Here is a 24,597-nt window from a genome sequence, read left to right as displayed (position 1 = left end):
TGTTGTGAATGGATGGTCGAGTGAATTATGTGCTCTGGATTCTTACCGATTTACTTATACATTTATTGACGCTTATACAGTATTATTTAATCCAATATATATGCACGCTATTACTGCGATATACTTATATGTTATCTGCTTCTTTCTTCTTCTTCTTTATTTAATTGGCTCCTGCCTCTAATCCGAGGACAATATGGCCAGCTTTTGCCACTGTTTGTATAGTCAACTGTGAGTAGCTCGAAACTGCTACTGGTAGCCGTGTAAATAGACTTAGGTTCACGAGGCGGCGTTCATGTTTGGATAGGAGGGAGAGAAAGAGTGGGAAAGCCACTAGGCGAGTGGTGGGGAGCCGGCGGTCGGTCAGGCACGCGCGAGCGCGCGCTTTATAAATTGATTTCTGCTGATCTACAAAAAGACATAATTAGTCGACAGATTCTGCGCGTGGGCTTTGCGAGAGTCGGAAAGATATCATTGCACTGCGGTCCCTCACTCGAGTGAATCGCCTGTCTGAGATAAGTTGCTTTGTTATATGTTAAGGGGCAATTGAATATAATATGATTGATATCCTGAACCGGGTCGCCACAAGCGCATGAGCCATCATCAACTATATTTTTTCTAAAAAGACTGTGGTTCAAATTGTAGTGGTTTGCCCTGAGTCGCGAGATCGTGACCACAGCATCACGTTTAAGGCCGGATTGATAATACCAAGGTTTAGGCGTGTTGACATATAGGTTGACAAAAAAATGGTTGCCCTTGCATCGAGCTTTATTAAATAGGTAGTTGTGAAATTCTATAGCTAATTTTTCGCGTTGTTCAATAAAGAAATCTGAGTGGGGTATCTTAAAAAAAGGGTTAGCAGTGCCAAGGCGAATGGCTTTTCTGGCAAGTTCATCCGCGATTTCGTTACCCGAGATGCCTTTGTGAGAGGGGATCCAAATGAAAAGGATTTCCTTGCCGCGGTTTTGGGCTTCTAATATTTTGCTTTTTATGAGTGGAATTATGTAATTTGACCTACATGTGACAGGATTGGATAGAGCGTCGAGCACGCTTTTAGAGTCCGAAATAATGGAGAACTTAGGGCCGGGGAGGTCGAGGGTAAGCAGCACCGCATTGTATATTGCCCAGGCTTCCGCTGTGAAGACCGAGGCCTGGGCAGGGAGTTTAAACATCAAATGGTTTTGAAGTTGCGGGGAGTAGCACGAGGCGCCAACCCAGCTGAATGAGTCAATCTTAGAGCCATCCGTATAAAAGACTGTGGAATCTTAAATGATCGGGCCGAACGCTTGGAGGAATATGTTCTGAACCAAAGGTTTGGGGGTTTTGTCAATCAAATTTAAAAGGTCAGAATCTGGTCGGTAGAGAGAGGGGGTGAATAGTATGGAATGATATGAGTGTTGGAAGGGGGAAGGAGCTACCTTGGAGTGAATGTAGGGTAAGAGAGATTTTATTTGAAGGAAGAGATCAAGGAGAGGAAATTTTTTGCGGCAGTATTCCAAGTCGGGTGGTCTGTCTTGCACCGTTAAGGCCAGTTGAAACATGGCTTCTATAACCGGGTGATTGGTAATAGATAAAGATTTGATGAGATATTTTGATGCTAAGTGTTTGAGTCGTAATTTGAGAGGAGGTTCTTTGGCTTCCGCAAACATTGTGTTAATAGGGGTGGATATACGATAACCTAGGCAGGCTCTTATAGCTTTGTTCTGTATAATTTCCAGACGATGGAATTTAGGGCTAGATTTAAGGGAGAAGATGTGAGATGCATATTCTATGTATCCTCTCAAGACGGCTCTATAAATATTGAGGAGAAGTTGGGGATGCGAACCCCACCAAACTCCTCTTAGTGCTGAAATTACGTCCGCGACCTTTCTGGCTTTGCTGATGACTGAGTCCATATGCTGAGCTCCTGTGAGTTGGGGATCAAGGATAATGCCGAGGAAGCGAACTGAATCCGCTGGGGTGATGATGTCGTCACCAATATGAACTTTAAATTGGTTTAGATTAAAGATTTTTTGTTTGGAAAAGATCATAAGTTGCGTTTTACTTGGAGAGATCTCTAGACCGCGATTATAGAGGTAATTTGTAATATTTGCAAGAGTTGTCTCGATTCGGTGGATGGCTTTTTTAATTCTTTTGGCCGAGGCAAAGATAACAATATCATCTGCGAATTGTAAAATCTTAACCCCAGGGTGTAATAGGGAGGCTATATTTTTGAGATAAAAATTGAATAGGAAGGGGCTAAGTACTGATCCTTGGGGAGTGCCTTTGCGCGAAATGCGCGGGGAAGAGAGCTTTCCCTGAATGACAAACTAAACGATTCTTTCTGTGATGAGGTTTTGGACAAACTGACATGTTTTGGATGGAAAATTGGCCTGTATAAGGTCATCAACTAGAATGGGGGGATTAACGTTGTCAAAGGCACCCTTGATGTCTATGAATAGGGCTACTGTAGCTTTGTTAAGGAGGTTGTTATTGTGGATTTCTGCGTTGAGTATGGTAAGGTTGTCAGAACATGAGCGGAATTTGCGAAAGCCGAACTGGTGATCCGGGATAAGGTTTGTGGTTCCGGATTCGGCGCACCAATGGATGCGGTTTAGGATCATCTTTTCGAGAAGTTTGAGTAGACAGGAAGTGAGGGCAATAGGGCGGGCTCCTTTGCCGTGGGGTTTAGGAATAAGATAGACTAATGAGTGGGACCAGGCCTCCGGGAATTCTCCTTCTGTAAAGATATTATTGATGATTCTGAGTAAAAGTTTTTTGAGAGAGATCGGAAGGGTTTTGAGGATTCTGTAATCGATGCAATCAAGTCCCGGGCTGGAATTGCTTTTGCATGTGTTGAGAGCATGGTGAAATTCATTATATATGAATGGGTTATCAAGCCATTGTAAAGGACCATTGGGGTTTACGCGATTATTTAGTAGGTTAGGACGGTCTGTCGTACAGGAGGGGGGAGTTATATTTGCCATGGTTTCATCAGCGAGCGACTCACTTATCGAGGAAGAGTCTTCGGATGGTGCTAATTTGCGATTGCGGAATCTTTTGATCATTTTCCAAATCGATGGCGTAGGAGTCATAAAATCAAGCGAGTTGCAGTAATTCTTCCATCCTTCTCTTTTAGCTGTTCTTAGGATTTTACGGGTGGTGGTTACTTGATTTCGATATATCTGAAAGTTGTTTACAGTAGGTTTTTTTCGATATGTCCTGCAGGCTCGGCTTCTTGCTTTGACTGCCTCTTCGCATTCTGCATTCCACCAAGGGGCAGGGGGAGGGTTTTGGTGGGGGTTATTTGGTTGTTGGATACTATTGCTGTTGCTGGTTTTGGGCGTATTGGAAGGGAGGGAGATGGAATCAACGACCTTCTGTAAAGAGTTGATGAAGGAGTCGTACTGTTTTAAGGGTTTGTTATCTGCATCGCGAAGAACGAGAGTTTCAATCTCTTGAGTTTTGCTCTCTAGAGAGTAAGAGAGCTCTCTAAGTTGAATTTTGGTAAGTTTGTATTTGTGGGAGAAGATGCAGTTTGTTTTAATTTTTGCATTGACTGTGATACCAATTGGACGGTGATCACTACCGCACGTGTCGTTAAACACGCAAGTGTTGAGGAGAGGAACAAAATTGCAAGAGGCGATGGCGAGGTCTATTAGGGATGGTGTAATGCCTGGGGGAGGAATGAATGTAGGCGTATTTGGATTGAGTAGTGTAAAGGGGAAACGGTCCAGCAAGTCCATGATAACATGTCCCGTCGAGTTGGGAGAAGGGGCCCCCCAATGGGGGTGGTGTGCGTTAAGATCTCCGAGGATTAGAGATTGAGGGAAGGAGTTGGCCAGATTGAAAAATCTTTGCCAGGTTCTCTGTGGACAGACCCTGGTGGGGTGTCTGTAAATTCCGAAAAGTGCTGTACTAGTGTTGTTAACTGAAATTTTGATACCGATAGCTTCGACAGAGTCATCTGTTTTCAGGATGCTATCTAGATTAATGGGGGAGAAGTTTATGTTATTACGGATGAGAAGTGCTATGCCTTGGCGGCCAGTGTCACGGTCTTGACGAATTGTTTTGAAACCTGGAATGGAAAAGGAATGTAAGGGGTTTAGGAGGGTTTCCGCTAAAAAAATTATATCGTGGGATTCTGACAATTTTTCGATGTCCGGTTTCCTGAGAGAAGCGCCCCTGCAGTTCCAATAAATAATGTTAAAACTGGGAGAGGAAACCAAACTGGAGGTGTTAGAAGGCATTTAAAGACCGTAAACACCTTGGATGATGGTGCAAAATTGAAGCACCATTTTATAAATTTGAGAGTCGTTAACTGCAGGGAAAAATTCTGTGAGGTTGCAAACAAAGTCGATGATGATTTTAAAAAGGCTACGTAGGGACTCAAAGGAGAAGGGAGGATTAGGATTGTCAGATGGGTTATTGCCTCTATCGTTGGTTGGTGCATTGCCATAATTGAATATAGGAGGTTGGGAGTTAAAGGTCTGTTCTCTACCGTGTGGATAGAATAGGCAGTCGTTGTGTGCCCCTTTGAGGTTGTGTTGATTAATGTTCGGATTTTTTTCCTGGGGGGGATTTCTCGTGGAGCTGCGTTGAGAGAAAGAGGGATGTGAATTACCCTGGTTGCGGGGAGAGCCATTTTTCAGGATTCCTGAATACGACTGTGAAGATGAGGTGGGGGAACTATTAAGCGAGGGCATTGCATTAAAATTGAATCGGGTGCTTTTTGGGGAGTCTGAAGAGCTCGTAGAACCAGGAAGAGAGGGATAGGAGTCCGAGGAACTGAAGTCGGGAGGGGGAGAGTAGATTGAGAATTGACAATTTTCAACCTTGTTGCGGGCTTCCAGATAGGGAATGTTTTGTTCAGCCGCTATTTGGACAATTTTTTTCTGTTTAATAAAAACCGGGCAGGTGGGTGCTGTGGGAAGGTGATCGCCCTTACAATTTATACACACCGGGGGTAGATTAGCTCTTGGACAATCATCTTTATTGGCGTGTGAATCCGACGTGCATCTGCCGCATTTTGCTTTGCTACGACAGCTCGAGCTGATATGGCCGAAACGAAAGCAGGAGAAGCATATTTGAATTTGGGGAATGTAGGGCTCTACTTTTAATTTTGTTTTAAAAATAGAGATCTCTAAAGGCAAAGTTTGTCCTTCGAATTTAATTAGAATTGTTTTAGACGGTTCAAACACTGACTCCCCGTTTCTTTTGACACGGCGATTAAGACGTTGAATGGAGATAATTTTTACAGAGGATTCAATTTCCTGCATGATTTTGTTATCAGAGAGGCACAGAGGGATACCCTTGACAATAGCGATACGCATGATTTTGAACGAGGGTATAAAGGCTACTAAGTTATGTTTTTTAAGCGATGGGTGGCCAATAACCCGATTAGCCGCCTGGTGCGTTTCAAATTTGGCCCGAACTTTGTTATTTCCAATTGTGTGTATTTCTTGAATACTCTCGTCAAATCCGTTGATGATTTTGGAGATCAAAAGCGAATCGGGAGCGACGTTGGATTCCGCATACTGGAAATGAACGAGGAAAGGCGGGAGATCAGTGGCCGAATAGCGGTTAGCCTCCCTGCGATGTTTCTTGCTGGAAGAAACAGAGGCAGGGGATGGCGATCCTCTCTCGATAAATGCCAAATCGCACTCGGATGCGCGCTTGACCCCCCTCCTCGTCTCGACGGCAGGATCAAGATCCATAACCGAACCCGGGGGAGGGCCATTGTTACTGATATCGGTCGGAACTATCGCAGGAGACTTTATTGTGTTGCTAACCGTTTCTTTAGGATTCGAGAAGTTTACATTGTTGTTCTCGGCGATATATGATCCCTCACGAACGGTGGCGGCAACCGCTGCCGCGCCATCAACCTTTTCAAGAATTTTCATGTTCGGTATATAGGGAACAGTCGAGTCTTTGCTGGGACGAGGGGGAGGGGGCGGGGACCCGCCTGTTCCCTTGGTCGTCTCAGAGTTATGATGCTTCCTATTTTTTTTGTTTTTTCCCCCCATGGTATTTTCTAGACTATCCGACGAATCGCTAGCCGATCCGTCGTCACGATCGCGTTCTCTCGACGAAGAGCGAGAGCGAATTGGCGGGGAATTGATGGGGCTCACGGGCAAGCGGCTCAAAATTGCTGCGCGACTGGCTAAATTATTAGCGAAATTATCAAACTCACTCAGAGAGGCCGTAGTCCTTTGTTGAGGGAGAGACGTTTCACCGGGATCGAGAATGCGGGAGGCCGAAGCCGTCTGCATCTCCCCGTGTAAATGCGCGATTCTAGATTGTTTTTGCCGAGATATCACAACGAACCGGAAAAGAAAGAAATATCTCGAAAATCCCAGTAAACCGAGCAGAAAATATCGAACACTGGATAAAAGAAACACTCGCGGCGCGAGAAAGACCAACCGGCACGATTATGCACGGATGCTATGACGGAGAGTCGCGGGAGAGAGTAGGAGAACGTCCGCACGCTACCACGGCTCAGGCGCGAATCATATGTTATCTGCGCAATGGCCGACTTGCCGATCCCTCTCTCTATCAACCATTGAACAGCAACGAACAACCTAGACGCGCCACTACAGGAGTTATTCAACAAAATCTCTCTAACCGTGTTAATATTTGAACGATGGAAGCGTTTATCCGCAAGTAGGATGGCTCTGTCAATTAAACTTATTATCGTGTTCATTTTATATTTTAGAGGGTGACTGGAAAAATAATTAATGTATTGGCCGGAAAACGTGGGTTTCCGATACCAATCCGTAATCAAACTACTTCCATCTCTAATCACCACGGTGTCCAAAAGGGGAGCGAATTATTGCGTTCTATTTCATGTGTAAACTTAAGTCGTGGATGGTAGTTATTAAATACTTGGAGTACATCATTTAATTTCGTGGCGGGTACTATAGCGAAGATATCGTTTACATATCTTCGAAAAAATGGTATTATGAAATCAAGCGCGTCTAGACAATAGGTCTTCAAATCGTCCATTACAATGTCGGCTAAAATTGGAGAGAGTGGAGAACCCATTGGGCTGCCAAAAACCTATTCATATACTTGGCCGTTAAAACAAAAACATGTAGAGCTTAAAATCAGATCAATGGCATACAAAAACTGTGGTAACGTAAATTTAGTCTTTAAGGAAATTATGTGCTATCTTTTTTCAATTCCTTTCAACACTAATTCTTTCGGAATATTAGTAAAGAGTGCTGTAACGTCAAGCGAAACAAGGATTTGGTCAGCATTGATTGTTTCGTTCTTAATAATCTGTGCGAAGGACCAACTATCTTTTATAAAGGATTTAGGCCTACAACCTGACTCATACAGGAGTTCATGTAAAAAGCTTGCTACGTTATACAATGGGCTGCTCAGTGTCGACACGATAATGCGTAAAGGGAAACCATTTTTGTGAACTTTTGGCAATCCATAACATTGTGGGAGATTGCCATTAGTGCATCTTAAGCGGTGGAAAGTGGGATCATCAATGATCTCACTCTCGTGCCAAGTCTTAACTAATTGGTTGAGTTTCAACATTAACTTTTTGTTTGGATCCTTGTGTAATTTTTTATATGTGGATTCATTATCAAGGAGAGAAGTCATTTGGTTAATATAATCACTTTTGTTCATAATCACGGTAATCTGGCCCTTGTCAGCTTTTGTAACCAATACATCCTGATTGTTTTGTAAAAATTTTTTGCACTCTTTGTGTTCATTTAAAATAAATCGATCTAAATAATTGATATGAGTATCTTTATTAAGGAAAGTTTGTAATGACGTTGCTATTGTACTCAGTATACCATTAGAAGCTTCTGGCCAAATTTTGTAACTATTAATCTCAACATTTTTTATGGTATCTAAAGTAATGCATAATCTATCCTTTTTATCATAATTAGAAACAGGTAAACCAAATTTATCTCCTAAACTAAAGAACTGTGATGTTTTTTAGAATATTTTTATCACTATAATATTTACTAACCATTTCGTTCTGTCATTGTTAAAAAACCCTTTGTATATATTATGCTTTTCGAAATTTCTGTTAAATTTGTTAATAGCCTTGTATTTGAGTGTTTTATTAAATTTAGTGATTTTATGTAAGTTCATGTTAAAAGACTCAACCACTACTCGGGAAAATGGGCGAAAAGGCAATCCTGTATTTCATTGATTTTCGATTTTAAGAAATTTATATGATAGTTAAGATCTTTGATTTCTAAATTCAGGATAGCCCTTTGATAACCCTTTTCATACATATTAAACCTGCGTTTTGCGCTACAGCTTCTCAAACCGATGTTGAATTGCAGATGAAAAATGTGTGGTGGTAATAAATCTTGCCGTCTGCATCTAAGTAAGAAAATGAGTTGCTGTCTTGATTTGCAAATCTTCATCTTATTGTCAATCCATGCTTTCAGTAATTTGACAGCATTATATCCAAATTGTTTCTTGATCTTATGGAAAAATCCTTCGGTGTTGTGTAACATCATTGTTTAGGTCGATGATGTGTATAAATATACAATAAATAATTTTGTTCCGCCAATATTTAATAACAAAAAAAGTGTTTATTCTGACAACCTTTGGCAATCGAAATTAAAACATAAAACGTTACGACGTTTCGACAATGAATTAATTTCTTTTGCAAATTGGTAATTAGTAAAAATAAATTCTTATTATTAAAATAATTAATAGTTTGTCAAAAATAAATTACTGCTTATTTAAAAATTAATAATTAGTGGAAAATAATAATTTTTTTTAGTAATAAATAATTAGTTTCAGGTATATAAGGGAGTTAGCTCTCTTCTTCAGATTTCCAAAAGATCTTCAAAGGTAAAATTTATTATATTGATATTATTATATACACATATTTAATAAAATTAAGTTACAACATCAAAGTTTATTTTTTAAATAAATATCTTAAAAAATATATCTTAAATAAAAAATTATAATTTGCACATATTTTTGTCTTTAGAGCTGAGATATGGTTAAAGTTTTGTGACAGATGTATAGAAACACCTTTGGGAAAATTATATACTAATAGTAGATATAGCAGAAAACGTAAATGAACCAAGTACATCTGAATCACATGATTTAGACACAGAAATAATTAATGTTGTTACTGGTGAGTCATAAGAATAAAATACTTTATTTAATTTTTTTCATTATTTGTTAATATTTGCAGAAAATAAAATAGAAGAAGACGTTGAAAAATATCAAGACATTGAAATCATAAATAGAGTTATGGAGAATAAACTAGTGCAAATCAGATCAAAACTATCCTTTAATACTCCAAGAAAAAGGAGGTTAAGAAGTAAAAACAATTATTTTCAAAAACAAATTAGAATGTTAAAAAATAAATTATCAAACTAAACTTCAAGCTAAACATAAAACAAAAAATTCATCTACATTTGAGGATTGGTTTTCGCATTGCGACAAATTCCTTCCACCACAAGTAGCTACTTTTGTCAAAAACTCAAGCACGGCTTCACAAACAATCTGCAAAAGGTAAAAAGTATTCTATGGAATTTAAAAAGTTTTGCTTAAAACTTTATTTTTCTGGACCAAAAAGCTATAAATTATTAAGTACTCAATTTTGCTTATTTACTCCGAGAACACTTCAACGTACTGTACAAGGATTAAAATTTTTACCAGGATTACAAGATCATATATTTAATATTTTTATAAGTAAAGTAGACAATTTAAATGATGTTGACAAACTCTGTATTATGTGCATTGATAAAGCTGCTTTAAAAGCAAATCTTTTTTACAATATCAGTTTCGATAAAGTTATTGGACATGGCAAATCGAAGATCATGGACATGGCAAATCTTTTTTATCAGCATATAATGTAGCTGTTATTATGTTGCGAGGTTTATACAAATCTTGGAAACAGCCAATTGCCTATTTTTTTCTTAATTCTACATTTAAAGCCGATAATGTTAAAGAAGTTATTTTACAAGCTATTGTGAAACTGCAAGAAACTGGATTGAAAGTAATTGCTTTTATTAGTGATATGTAGTAGTTTTGTACAAATGTCGGAAAAACTAGGCGTTACTAACAACCATATTTTGAAGTAAACAATAATAAAATATTTTATTTTTTTGACCCACCACATGTTTTAAAAGCAGTTCGTAATAATTTTACCACAAATATTATTGAAGTAGGAGAGACCGGGGCTAAAAGGTCAGTTTTTTTTCGGTGCCGATTTTTAACAACAAAATAAATAATTTTAGTTAAATGTGGTATACCACTGTAAAGAGTGAACCTTTAGCTACAAAATTTATATAGGAAATTTTTGTCTACGTCGCTTTGTTTAACCGGTATAGAGCAAAAACGACAACGGTGGAAAAATTGAAATCTCAAAAATGCCGGGGTTTAAACGTCACACTGCATTTTCAATACATACAGGGTGAATCTTAATGGATGCACCAACTTTTTACCATAGGAGATGAGTTACCGACTGCAACTGTAATCAACCGAACGATCCATAGATGACACCAGCTTAAATCGACCGCTTCGATCGACGAGTCCGAGGTGATGTACAGGCAAGTTAAAAACTGTGAATCAAATAACGTATATCGTATGTACATACTTTTCTAATATATCCAACTGTCTTACGCATTATTCTTTTTACATATAATTTTATTTAATAACGCGATTTCTTATTATTCTCCATCTATGCGCAACATATCTACCGCATGTACTACGTTTACGCGAGCATTACTACTTACGATAATTCACTCGTTTACGCAGAGTAAATTATCGTAAGTTACTACAAAATTTCCTTTACGCGAAGGAATTATCGTAAGTTACTACAGAAGTAACGCTTGCGTAAACATAGTAATAGAAAGAAATATCTTTTGTATCTGTTTCTACGTTTACGCGAGCGATTACTTCTGTAGTAACTTACGATAATTCACTCGTTTACGCGAAGTAAATTATCATAAGTTACTACAAAATTCCATTTACGCGTAGGAATTATCGTAAGTTACTACAGAAGTAACGCTCGCGTAAACGTAGTAAGAGTATCTTTTTTATACGATTTTTTTTAAATATTTATATTTTAATAAAGTTTTACTTGGTGGCGATTTCTTTTCACGCTTACGCGGAACATTTTAGCGCGTAAAAAAAGAGTTGGATATAAGCGGCAAAAATATAAAAATATTCTACCATTCTTATACAAAATTGAGCAATTCTACTTTTCTACAAGAAATATTCTACTGTATACTTTATGGATATAAAAAGTAATAATTTGAAAAATTAGAAGTAATAACAGTGGACTTCCGCACCACCCTTGAGGTACCACCATTGGCGCGTTAGGTTTTTTAAAGTGGACCTTCGCCTGGAGCCATATTGTACCACATCTTTAGACCTTTTTCAGTATAAAAGTTTAAACAGATACATTGAAGTCATATTGCGTAAGAGCGCACGCAGATGAAAAATTACATTAACGTGTGACCGTGCGCAACACATCACCAATTTATCATATTTTTACTTTAGTATGTGCTCGAAATGGCGCCCCCCTCCATCTTCTCACAAAATGTAGCCCTTGTCAAAATTGCACGACGCACCCGGCGCAAGACCCGTGGACTTATTGCACGACAAGCTCGTACAATTAAATCTTTCACATCTTGAGCACTAGCAAGTCGCGTTGTGCAAACTTAATTACTGCACTAAGAGCCGAAAAACAGTAATAATTCCTGTATTTTTGCTCATTCTCAACTTTTAATCTTTCTTACAGTAACCATTACGTGCTACTACAGTAAACATTCTTTCAGTAACCAGTACGGATCTCACAGTAACCATTACGATAAAGATCAGTAATGATTCCGGTGCAATAATTTAACAAAAAAAAAGAATTTTTTTATATTTTTAAATAGGTCTTATTTTTTTGAATATTTTTATAGTTTAATTTGTATTCGTGGTTTCGCATATTCTATTTTATTAATTAAAATTAATTAAAATTAATAAAATAAAATTAAAATTAATTAAAATTAATAAAATAGAATATGCGAAACCACGAATACAAATTAAACTATAAAAATATTCAAAAAAATAAGACCTATTTAAAAATATAAAAAAATTCTTTTTTTTTGTTAAATTATTGCACCGGAATCATTACTGATCTTTATCGTAATGGTTACTGTGAGATCCGTACTGGTTACTGAAAGAATGTTTACTGTAGTAGCACGTAATGGTTACTGTAAGAAAGATTAAAAGTTGAGAATGAGCAAAAATACAGGAATTATTACTGTTTTTCGGCTCTTAGTGCAGTAATTAAGTTTGCACAACGCGACTTGCTAGTGCTCAAGATGTGAAAGATTTAATTGTACGAGCTTGTCGTGCAATAAGTCCACGGGTCTTGCGCCGGGTGCGTCGTGCAATTTTGACAAGGGCTACATTTTGTGAGAGGATGGAGGGGGGCGCCATTTCGAGCACATACTAAAGTAAAAATATGATAAATTGGTGATGTGTTGCGCACGGTCACACGTTGATGTAATTTTTCATCTGCGTGCGCTCTTACGCAATATGACTTTGTTAAAATCTACGAGGTTTGGGATATACTTAACGATTACGTTTAATGATTCAGCTTATTCGTATGACTTCCTTTATTACTCTTTCTTTACGTACTATACTATATCGCATGACTCGAGCGCCAACTAACTGGGCGCGGTAAAGCACTGAGAATAAAAAGATAACTAGATGGGCTACTTTCAATTTTCGATCAAACTCTAGCACCCCCACATGAGCGAATAGTGAAAATTTATGAGAACATTAGGCCCATATTTTTGATACATTCTTTAAACTTCGGCGCATAGAGTGCCTTCGTTAATACATCAGCCGTCATCCTCTCCGTCGGGATGTGCTCAATCTTGACCTCGCCACAGTCCACCTTCTCTCTGATGAAGTGATGACGGATATCAATGTGTTTCGTTTGGGGTCTGTATCCGCCGTTGTTGGACAAGTCTATAGCCCCCTTGTTGTCGTTTAGGATGATTATCGGTGACGAAACTATGGACGGTTCCAAATCTTTGGCCAAAGTGCGTAGCCAAAGTGCCTCCTGACACGTGGCTGAGACCGCCATGTATTCGGCCTCTGTGGTAGATAGTGCCACGGAGCCCTGCCTTTTGCTCTGCCACACAATCGGTCCTCCCTGAAACAGAAAAATGCTGCCCGTGATGGAGCGACGGGTGTCGCTGTCGTTGCCCCAGTCGGCGTCGCAATAGCCAACACATCCTGCTGTCTGAGATTGACTGAACTCCAGCTTCGCATCCAACGTGCCCCTGAGGTATCTGAAGATACGCTTCACCGCCATCTAGTGTCCCTTTCCAGGGTTCTGCATGTAGCGGCTGACCGTGTTGACTGCGAAGGAGATGTCTGGCCTCGTACCTTGACTAGCGTACAGAAGACTGCCAACTGCTTCACGATATGGGATTCTTCGCATGTCGCTGATTTCTTCTGTAGTTTTGGGTTCCATTTCGTTACTCAACTTGTTGCTTGGATCGTACGGCGTTGAAACTGGCTTACAGTCATGCATATTAAATTTCTGGAGCACTTTCTGAACGTATGTGCTCTGATCTAACCAGACTTTTCCTACTTTGTGATCTCTAGAGATGACCATACCTAGTAGATGTTTCGCCTCTCCGAGATCCTTCATGTTAAATACTTGTGCCAACTTGTTTTTCAGATATAATTTTTCTTTCTCGTCGCTGGCCAAAATTAACAAGTCATCTACGTACACGCCTACGATCAAAATACCCTTGTTGGTTCTTTTGAAGTACACACAAGGATCGGCCCTTGTTCTGATGAACTTCAGTTTGGTTAATGTCTCATCCCAAGGAGAACAAAAAGTCACGAAAACGTCAAAATGATGTCATTTTGACTTTAAATGGTCAATTTTTCATCAAGGCTCCTTGCAGTGACGTCAAAATGACGTCAAAATGACGTCATTGTGACGCCATCGATACATGTATCGATATATTAAAGGTATCGAATAACATCGAGATCGAGAGTCACTCGAGGAGCTTCAGAGTAAGATCGCGAGAATTTTAGAAGAGAAGGATCTAGAAGAGAACGGATTACCCGCGTTTTCGCTGCCAGTTTTGTGTTGTGAACGTTCGACGTGGTTTGCCTAAAAGTATAAGGAAATGTCGACTCTGTTAAAGAAGGTATGTATAATTGCTAACCATATAATAATTAGGCCCTCGATTCTTAAAGTTCTGTTGGATAGTTATAATAAGGTATTAGGGTTATGTAGTGCGAGCTTTTAGTATTTTTTAGGATTTTTCTTATTGTATTCGTTTTAGATTTTACGGATTTTTATGTATTTACAACATTTAGATGTAGAATACAGCTGTTTACTTTGGTGTAATGTGCCGGCCCATCTAACCTCACTCTTTAATTTATAAAGTTATAGGGAGGGCAACATGATCTGCACTGCACAGTTTGACATTAGAAAAGTCCTGTAGAGAACAAGAAAATGAAGCTAAAGAGTGGAAATGAATTTTCTATCCTACCTAGACGATTCGAATCGTTTCCCTTTCGTACATGTGTTGTGTTATCATGCTGTTGCGATGTTATCTTTGTGGACTATTTTGCAATAACGGTAATTATTTAAAATAACGGACCACTCTTTGATGACCTTGACCTTGACATATATTGTCAAGGTCATGAACCTGAACATCAATCAAAAGGCTTTAGCCGTCAACCGCGCGTTGTTCGTTAAAAAGTTATTAACCAAAAAAGTTTGAAGAATATAGCCATGCAGTTATTTTGAGTATTGAAAGGCACAAATAACTAATATGTATATGAAAATAGTACATGTATAATGAACGAAGGAAGTCATTTAAAGCAGCGAATCGTTAGTGTATATTGAACAGTCTTTGTTAAAGCAGATAATAGTTGGTATAGAAAAGTATATATACAATTTTATGTGTTAGAAAGCATAAATATAAAGTATTCTCTGCTTTAACCATAATTGTATGATAATAATTGCACAATTAAAGATAGTTTACAATTACAATAATACAATTATGGATAAAGCAGAGAATACTTTATATTTATGCTTTCTATAAACACATAAAATTGTATATATACTTTTCTATACCAACTATTTTCTGCTTTAACAAAGATTGTTCAATATACTAACGATTCGCTGCTTTAAATGACTTTCCTTCGTTCATACATGTACTATTTCCATTTATATAGTTATTGATGCCTTTCAATACTCAAAGTAACTGCTATATTTTTCAAACTTTTTTTGTTAATAACTTTTTAACGAACAACGGCCGACGGCTAAAATCTTTTGATTGTTATTCATGAGCTTGACAATATATGTCAAGGTCAAGGTCATCGAAGGGTAGTTTGTTATTCTAAATAATTACCGCAATAACTTTGCTGGCTATAATATTTTATCATTCAGGTATTGGCCTTTTTAGTCTAATTTATTGTAAAGTAAAGTATGAAACGCAAGTTGCATGCTGCATCTGTAAAAGCAGTCAGGAAGCGTCTTTATACCGAAGAAGTGAGACAGACTTTGGCACAAGTTGATGATGCATTAGAAGTTTTTGAGCTAGGGGACCATAATCAACATTTAGACAGGAATGATTCATCAGTTTATTCAGAGGTAGAGGAGGGTCGAAACAGCCTTTCCAGTGATGATAATGAATTAGATGATCACAATGATTGCAATGCTAATTTTGAACAAGAATCGGAGGCTGAAGCCGCTGATGTTGATTCAGATGAAGAGTTTGCAATTAATATCCAGGACCAGAATGACATTCAGTCAGCAGAGGATCCTGATAAATACCTGTCAAGGTTTTTGAAGGAATGGGCAATAAGAGGTGTTGCACATAGGAAAGTTGATGAGCTTCTTGCAGGACTAAGACTCCTCCATGGCTCTTTACCGAAGACTCATAAGACTTTACTGCAAACCCCACGCAGAGTTGAATTGCAACGTAATGGTGAAGGTTTAATGTGGTACAAAGGTATCATTACTAATTTAAATCAAAGGGTCACAGATAAGTACTTGCTTGAACACAAAGAAATTATTATTGATGTGAACATTGATGGTTTGGCATTATTTAGCAGCACTGATGATAATTTTTGGCCTATACTGGGTTGCCTTATAGGAGAAACTGTACCATTTATCATAGGTGTGTGGCATGGCCTTGGAAAACCAGACAATATTAATGCTTTTTTAGCGGATTTTATTCAAGAAGTTGATGAATTAGCACTGAATGGTTATAACTTCCATGGCAGCCGCTTTCCCTTTAAAATCAGAAATTACATACTCGATGCTGTAGCACGACAATATGTAAAATGTATTTCAAACCACAATAGTACTTATGCATGTGAAAAGTGCACAGTAAGAGGTGCGCGTTTTAGAAATCGTGAAATCTTTCTGGATCTCAATGCACTATTGCGCACAGATGAATCCTTTAGGAGAAAGGATCAGCCTGATCACCATGATGGAGATTCGCCCCTAGAAGCCATGAGAAGTGACAACAATGGAATGGTTTCACAGTTTCGTTTAGATCCAATGCATCTATTATTTGAAGGAGCTTTTAAAAGATGGGTTCAGTATCTCTGTGGATCTCAAGCTATCACATATGGTAAAATCTCAAGGCTAGCATGTTTCAATGTATGTTCTGATATGATTGACATTGCTCCTTGGATTCCCGTGGAATTCAGTCGTAGACCGAGATCTTTGTATTATCAGGCCAAATTCAAAGCAACTGAGTGGAGGCGTCTTCTTTTGTATGATGGAGTGCGCATTTTTCGATACAGGATTCATGAAAATACTTACAAGAACTTTCTATTAATTCATTCTGCATCTTATATTCTGTCATCCCCTGAATTTGTCAAAAGCAATCATTGGATTGTTATTGCTGACATTATATATCGTGAGTTTATCAGGCATTCCATAGATGTTTTTGATGAATCATTTGTGGTATACAATGTACATTGTCTGAGTCACATGGCTGATGAATGCCGGGAGAATGGGACGATTTTGGATTTCAGTGCCTTTAAGTACGAGTCTTTTATGGCTGTGATTAAACATAACTTGCGTTCAACTTATAAGCCTCTTCAGCAGTTAGCTAACAGGGACATTGAGACAGAGGGGCAACTTATTACAGAGTCAAGGAGGCCAAATCCTAATAGAGTTACATTAAAGAAGCAGTTGTTTAGGAATATTGTTCCAGAAATTCCTGGAGACCGTTATGCACAAATAAATTTGAAGGGTGTAACTCTTAAAACTGATGAAGCTAATTGCTGTTTCTCATCAAAAGACGGAAACATATTTATTTTAACCGAAGTTGTAGTTTCACCGGATGGTGATGTATTATTAGCAGGTCATAGGTTTCTTTGTAAAGCAGATTACTATGACTACCCACTTCCTTCCTCATCCATTGGAATTTTTAAAGTATCACATGTGGATCCTGTAAAAAGCACATGTAGGTTGCAGGATTTCTTTCAAAAATGTGTTATTATCCCTGATGGAGACAGTTTTCTTTGCATTCCTCTCCTTCACAGTGGTCCTCAGTAAATTTTTGGTTAGATCTTGTTTTTAAGTGCCCTTGCTTTTGTTTGTCTTTCTTTATGTTAACTTAAAATTTATTTTTTACAGTATTCTGTGGTAGAGTTTGTGTCTGACCCTGGGAATGATGAAGAGGAATACCTTGTGGAAGTTGTACCAACCAAGTGGATTAGCGAGAATAGAGAATTCTGTTATTATCCGCCACATTCCATGAGGGGGAAATGTACGAAGTTGGTGATGAGTCTAGCGGACTATGACTCGTCCGAGTGGAAACTCCTCCGCATTATATACCATCACAGTTATTGTAGGTGTTTATATCCGTTTTTTTTATAATGCAAGTGTGTCTTCTTAATTTAATCTGTTTTGTGGTCCCTGCATATAGCTACTTTCAATGTTGCCCTAAAAGCTAGAAACAAGGCCGTGAAGGAGGACACAATTGTTGCAACAGATGTTGATACAGACTACAGCAAACCACGCAACAAAAAGCCGCCTAAACGCCTAATTACATCATCAGGTTCGGATTCAGATGAAGAACGGAGAAAAAATAAGAAACCTGTGGGAAGTCATATTATTCCGGAACCCAGCTCAACTCTGCCCTCAAACCTCAAAAAGTTACTTGATAGTGCTAAAACAAAAAATTTAGCTAAGTCTAAGCAAAAATCTTCTGCCATTTCGAAGTTTTTTTCTGCATCATCAAAGAAAGATACAACTCCTGTCCGTCAATTATTACAGGAAGAGTCTACACAGGCTGGTTTGTACTTTTAATTATTATACTGGAACTTAACTGCAGTATTTAGCAATAAGACTGTCCCTTATGCCCTTCCTTGTAATTTATTTTCCAGAAACTACTAATGATGAAAACTTACCTGAGATGTTAGATGAAGATAATTGTTCCCTTTCCAAATTAAAATCGTCAGTCTCTAAGAATGATGGGTCTTCTTTGAGATCTAAAAAGTTTTCTAATAATTTTGAGCTACCTGAAGTTGCGGAAGAGACTAGCATTTGTGAGCAATCTCAAGATTCTCATGATGTGAGCACACTGAAGTCTGACCACAATAATGAGTTCAGAATGAATAAAAAAAGAGATTTTCTAGACAGATCACCACCATCAAAAAACTCGTCAGACGGTATTTTTATTGATTGCCGTATTTTTGTGATAAATAAATGACTGCTCAGTTAATTCCGAATTAAACATTTGGTTTTGTTGTTCATAGATTCACGGCCAACAACAGGATGCAGAAGCTGCATATCAACATGCTCTGGATCAACTGGCAGTAAGTCTTATATTCTCTATTTTCTTATATCCTTGAAGTAATGAAAATTGTTTTCATTGGTAATTGGCAGCTTTTATGACTTTTTATATTATAAGCAAATTACATCGATCAGTCCAAAGCTGTCATTTGATTCATGTGGTTTTTTGATAGGTAAGCCTCAAGATCAAGTAATGCTACATTATATGCAAGAATTGTCAGCCAAGATAGATTGGCAGAACATTGGGATTGCCCAAATTTTGAACGAGTTGTTCCCCAATGAAGATGGTTTTGATCGGCCTGAAGGGTTCCCTTCCTTGCCATTGGAAACTGAGGAATCTTTTGCAAGCTTTGATGGTCACTTAGATGATAAAATATTGTATGGTCATATGGTGAGTTTTCTACCACAGTTATATATAATAATGCAGTTACTAACATGTGTTCATTAAGTACTTTGATTGGCTTTCTTTGTGTTGTAGCTCAAGTATCTGTTATGGAAGGGAAAGGGAGAGACAACCTCTTTCTTCACTTACTCTATTTTGTCGACCCTACTTAGGAATAACTTGGCACGACTCATTAGTTGGAAAGGTTCTGGAGGAATCAAGCTCAGTTTTGAGAAGTCCAAAGTAAAAAATCTAGTAGAAGGTGAGTATCATCTTGTTTTTAAACAATTATCTTCACATTTATTAACTTTGTTTTTTTCATGTAAGCATATTATACACATATAATATTTATATATTATGTATATACACATATACATTAAACTACTCCTGCTTTGTTTCTCTCTAATAGGTGTTTGCTTGAAGAAGTTTCCTAAGGTACAGATTTCCGTATTTGAAGACCATATGAAACGATGGTTCAACACTTCCATGCAACGGTCAGACTAGATCAACTAGGTTGGGGGACTACAGTTGTATTTCGACTTTACCGTTTGTGAGCTTCATAAAAGCTTTTGTATATTAAAAACTTGCGTGATTCTCATGAATTCTATTATTTGTCTTTTATTTTTTGGTTTGAGTGTGCCTTTGAGGCTATTATTTTTGTTTTGTCTTCGATTTAAAAAAAATTCATAATCTACTGCCATAATTTTGTGAAGTTTACAATGTTTGTTGACGTTTTTAAGAAAACAATGTGTTTCAAGTTAGAAGAGATCTTCTATGTTATCTCTTGGTTAAAGTGACAAGACTTCTCTATAATGGTCAGATGTTTGAAATGCAAAATATTTATAAGTTGAACTGGCTGTGCTTATGTTTGAGATTAAATCTTTAACTCTCTCTAAGTCTTGTTGACAAATGCTATTTGGGGTACTATATTTTGAGGACTTTTATTAATTTTTTTCTGCATTTCTATATGAGAAGACTGATGTCCGTCCTCAGAGTTCATATAAAATATTAATATAGCGTTTATATAGTTCATAATGTAGCATATAGTATAGTTTCTGATTTAGTTATTATTGATATACTTAATAGTTTATATAATATATATTTGTTCTTGTGGCTAAACAATGTATACTACAAAGGCACTGCAATAAAAAAGTAATTATAATTTATTTCTGTATTGTTCCTTCACCTGTGAATTTGCAAAACTGCTTTTCCTAATACTGAATACAAATCAGCGGTGCACTAGTCAAAATGACATCAAAATGACATAAAAATGACGTCAAATTGTAGTCATTTTTTTTCCCGGTTTGACGTCATTCTGACTTCCGCCGTTTTGACGTCTTTTTGACATCATTTTGACGTTTTCGTGACTTTTTGTTCTCCTTGGGATGGAGCGTCTCATTCCAAGCTCGTCCGCTCTGTTTTAGCCCGTACATTGATTTTAGGATTCGCCACACTTTTCCTTCGTCTCCGGGTTTCATAAACTCCTTTGGTGGCTTTACGTATATTTCCTCTTCAATATTTCCGTGTAGGTACGCAGCCGTTACATCCATTTGATCCATGTGGAGATCATGTTTAGCCGCTAGTGCACACAGGAACCGGATCGACGCATATCGTACCACTGGGGTGTACGTTTCATTGTAGTCGATGCCTTCAACTTGTCCGCAGCCTCTGACAACCAGTCTTGCCTTATAACGCTGTATTTTGCCGGTTGAATCTCGCTTCACCTTAAATACCCACTTCGTATCTAAGGCTCTTTTATCTTTCGGTAAATCAACCAGTTCCCAAGTTCCATGCTTGACAAGAGAGTCGTATTCCTCTTCCATGGCCTTTATCCATTTGGCGTTGTCTGGAGAATTTAGAGCTTCTTCGACACTCTTCGGATCTGTTGTATTACTGCTTAGCGTGAGGTACGTAACATAGTCGTCCATATTTATTGGTTTGTGCGTTCGCGCAGATCTGCGTAGTGGTGTAACCTCTGATACTGGTTCGAATCCTATAGCGTCCTTGGCGTCGGAATATTCGGATGACGTTTCTAGGTCTGTTTCTTGATTGGCCTTGCGTCGCGTTTCTTCGGGTTTCTGTTCGATCACGTTTTCCGGACTCTTGATCTGCGAGCTGTTGTCTTCGTCTAATTTTAGAATACTTAAGTTGTCTCCGTGCTCGTCCTTGAAGTTCTCCAAGAAGATTACATCACGGCTTCTCGTAATTTTCTTCGTTTTCGTATCCATGAGGCGATACCCCTTAGAATCTTCGCAATATCCTACGAACAAAAATTCTTTTCCTTTTGGGTCTAGTTTTTGTCGCAACTCTTTCGGTACGTGTGCGTAAGCTGTGCAGCCGAAAACTCTTAGATGAGCTAAACTCGGAATTGATCCAGACCACAATTCCTCTGGCATTTTTCCGTCGATGCTAGAATTCGGCGACCTGTTTCCTAGATAAGCTGCAGTTGCTACCGCTTCGGCCCAATAAATCTTTGGTAGTTCAGCTCCAAATAACATACTTTTTGCTCTCTCAATGATAGTCCGATTTTCCCGTTCGGCTACGCCGTTCTGCTGCGGGGTATACGTAATTGTAAATTGATGTTTTATGCCGGACTCTTTCATGTACCTTTCGAAATCCTTGTTGACGTATTCCCGTCCGTTGTCGCTTCTTAGAACCTTGATCCTCTTGCCAGTCTGGTTCTCGACTAAGTTTTTAAACTCGATGAAGCTTTCTTTGACCTGACTTTTCTCCTTCAAGAAATAGACGAACGTTTTTCTACTGAAGTCGTCAATGAACGTTAGGAAATACCTTGATCCTCCAATAGAAGTATTCTCCGTTGGACCGCAAACGTCAGAATGGACCATCTGTAGTATTTCTTTCGAACGAGTCTTGCTGTGTGGAAAAGGCTGTCGTTGCTGCTTTCCCTTAATGCAAGGTACACATGTGGGCGTTTCAGTACTCTCAATTTTGATTTTTGTCGCGGGATTCTTGCTAAGAGCAATCACACTTCTGTAATTTAAGTGACCAAGGCGCTTATGCCATAGCTCTGCGTTCGGCGTTCCAGCGGCAAAGTAAACCTTTTCCCTCGGCGTATCTAATCTATATATACCGTTTTCTTCCGACATTGTCGCCAGTCGAGTTCCTTCGTCGTCGCTGATGTGGCAGTCTCCCGGTGTGAACATGACTGACAAGGGAACGGTCGGGGGTGTCCGAGACCGATTTGGATGCGCTTTGGATATGTTGTTGAGCATAAAAAAATATTAGACTCGTATTTTTTTTTTGCGGCTTATCTCGACGTTTAGGGGTTGAAACAACCCCTCGAAAATAACGGATTTTATAGTTTTTAGCGAATATCTTCGAAAATATAAGGCGTATGAAAAAAAGTTTGGTACAAAAGGTTTATGGCTTTTTGTGCTCTTTACAATGGCGTAATCAGATTTTTCAAATTTGTCACATTTTTTAATTTAACCCCACCCCCACCTATTATTTTTGCCAAATATAACAATTTTTCCAACGCAAATTTAAGAGCGTCAAATGCCAAATACATCCATGTGTATTTTTATTATGATACCATTATTAGATTTTTGGCAAGACGAGATGATATGTGGTATAGGCGTCGCGCTGTAGGTAGGTGTTGCGTTATTTCTGTTCAAGTTGCGCCGTACGCTTAAAAATTTCCATTTCAACTCCGGGATGACCGAAAGCGCTGATGCGAAGGCCAGCGCAAGGCTATTTCGAGAGTCCTGGACTAGCAACGGAATGTCGACTCCGATATTATAAATACCACCGCCGAATTGTAAGATCGAGCGGGCAGTCACAAATTTAAACGTGCGTCACATTAACCGCTACAATAATACACTATCCCAATTATAACTCCGGGACAACCGAAAGCGCTGATGCGAAGGTCAGCACTAGGCGCTGACAGCGAGGAGTTTACGCTATTTCGATAGCGTTAGCACGAAAATAAATAAGCAGGAAGTCCGGAAGGTTATATGGAGTAGGGGAAAGCCTTCGCGCGTTCTGAAGGAAGGCACGGACGGACGGCAGATAGATTTGAGTCACTGAGCGAGAAGTACATAACATAATTTGGAGAGAGAGAGAGAGAGGTGAATAGTTGAAAGCAGTGAAAGTTGCAGAAAGTAGCATTATTACATTGTATGGATTAAACTTCATTCTGAAAGATATTAAAATTAAATATTTGTCTCGAACTTTAATTATATAAATAAATACGCACTTTATAATTAATGGAGTGGTCTTTGTTAGGTTTGATACCGTCTCTTTCCAATTTGCGATTGCCCGCCCGATACAATTCGGCGGTATTTATAATGTCGGAGTCGACATTCCGTTGCTAGTCCAGGACTCTCGAAATAGCCTTGCGCTGGCCTTCGCATCAGCGCTTTCGGTCATCCCGGAGTTGAAATGGAAATTTTTAAGCGTACGGCGCAACTTGAACAGAAATAACGCAACACCTACCTACAGCGCGACGCCTATACCACATATCATCTCGTCTTGCCAAAAATCTAATAATGGTATCATAATAAAAATACACATGGATGTATTTGGCATTTGACGCTCTTAAATTTGCGTTGGAAAAATTGTTATATTTGGCAAAAATAATAGGTGGGGGTGGGGTTAAATTAAAAAATGTAACAAATTTGAAAAATCTGATTACGCCATTGTAAAGAGCACAAAAAGCCATAAACCTTTTGTACAAAACTTTTTTTCATACGCCTTATATTTTCGAAGATATTCGCTAAAAACTATAAAATCCGTTATTTTCGAGGGGTTGTTTCAACCCCTAAACGTCGAGATACGCCGCAAAAAAAAAACACGTGTCTAATGTTTTTTGATGCTCAACAACATATTCAAAGCGCATCCAAATCGGGTAGGTTCTAAATCGGGTTTTTTTGACCAATAAACGTCGAGATAAGCCGCAAAAAAAAATACGAGTCTAATATTTTTTGATGCTCAACAACATATCCAAAGCGCATCCAAATCGGTTTCGGACACCCCCGACCGTTCCCTTGTGAAAAGCCTTTATTTACTATTTTACTGACCGATAGTAAATTTGCAGCGCTTCCTGGTGTGTATAACACTTCCTTGGCTACTACTTCGTCTACGCCCTTGTGTGTCACTACTGGGATTTTTACGCTGCCGGTCGCCTTTACAGAAATCACTTCCTTGTTGGCCACGGTAATGTCAATGTTCTCGCAATCCTTCTGATCCTGCAAGTATGTTTTCTGATTGGTGAGATGTGCAGAGGAGCATGAATCTACATACCAGTGTCCGTTGCTGGTTTTCAGAGAGGACAGAAGCGCGACGAATGCTTTTTCATTTTTTGACGAACTTTGCTTCTCCTCCGATTTTTGTAAGCTACCTCCTGAATCTGGTTTCGGTTTAGACCTACAAACATTTGCAAAATGCCCAAGTTTATTGCACTTAAAACAACGGGGCCCTTTCTTCC

At 38.6% G+C, this 24,597-nt stretch overlaps 2 protein-coding genes across 5 annotated transcripts in view; one reads left to right on the top strand and one right to left on the bottom strand.

Annotated features, from left to right (window-relative positions):
• Gga (ADP-ribosylation factor-binding protein Gga) overlaps nucleotides 1-24,597 on the bottom strand; it is a 195,070-nt gene that overhangs the window by 60,932 nt on the left and 109,541 nt on the right. The gene's annotated exons all lie outside the window — the stretch shown is intronic.
• On the top strand, nucleotides 14,000-20,317 carry LOC139780755 (uncharacterized). The gene is made up of 8 exons (XM_071719477.1): nucleotides 14,000-14,147; nucleotides 17,609-17,822; nucleotides 17,901-18,269; nucleotides 18,361-18,645; nucleotides 18,733-18,792; nucleotides 18,943-19,160; nucleotides 19,248-19,413; nucleotides 19,561-20,317. Exons 1-8 carry the CDS (start codon nucleotides 14,127-14,129, stop codon nucleotides 19,653-19,655), a joined length of 1,428 nt encoding a protein of 475 aa, XP_071575578.1. The 5' UTR covers nucleotides 14,000-14,126; the 3' UTR covers nucleotides 19,656-20,317.

This window comes from Temnothorax nylanderi, unplaced genomic scaffold (assembly GCF_030848795.1).
Source record: "Temnothorax nylanderi isolate EJ_2023f unplaced genomic scaffold, tnyl_v1.0 TNYL_tig0296_pilon, whole genome shotgun sequence".
NCBI lineage: Eukaryota > Metazoa > Arthropoda > Insecta > Hymenoptera > Formicidae > Temnothorax > Temnothorax nylanderi.
The sequence above is the reverse complement of the archived record's forward strand: the minus strand, read 5'-3'. Positions and strand labels throughout refer to the sequence as shown.

Excerpts from the sequence above, each read along its gene's own strand:
- LOC139780755 (XM_071719477.1), top strand. The coding sequence starts at position 14,127 with ATGTCGACTCTGTTAAAGAAG. Across the intron at positions 18,270-18,360 it reads GGAAGAGTCTACACAGGCTG|AAACTACTAATGATGAAAAC; the intron begins GTTTGTACTTTT and ends TTTATTTTCCAG. Across the intron at positions 18,646-18,732 it reads ATCAAAAAACTCGTCAGACG|ATTCACGGCCAACAACAGGA; the intron begins GTATTTTTATTG and ends TGTTGTTCATAG.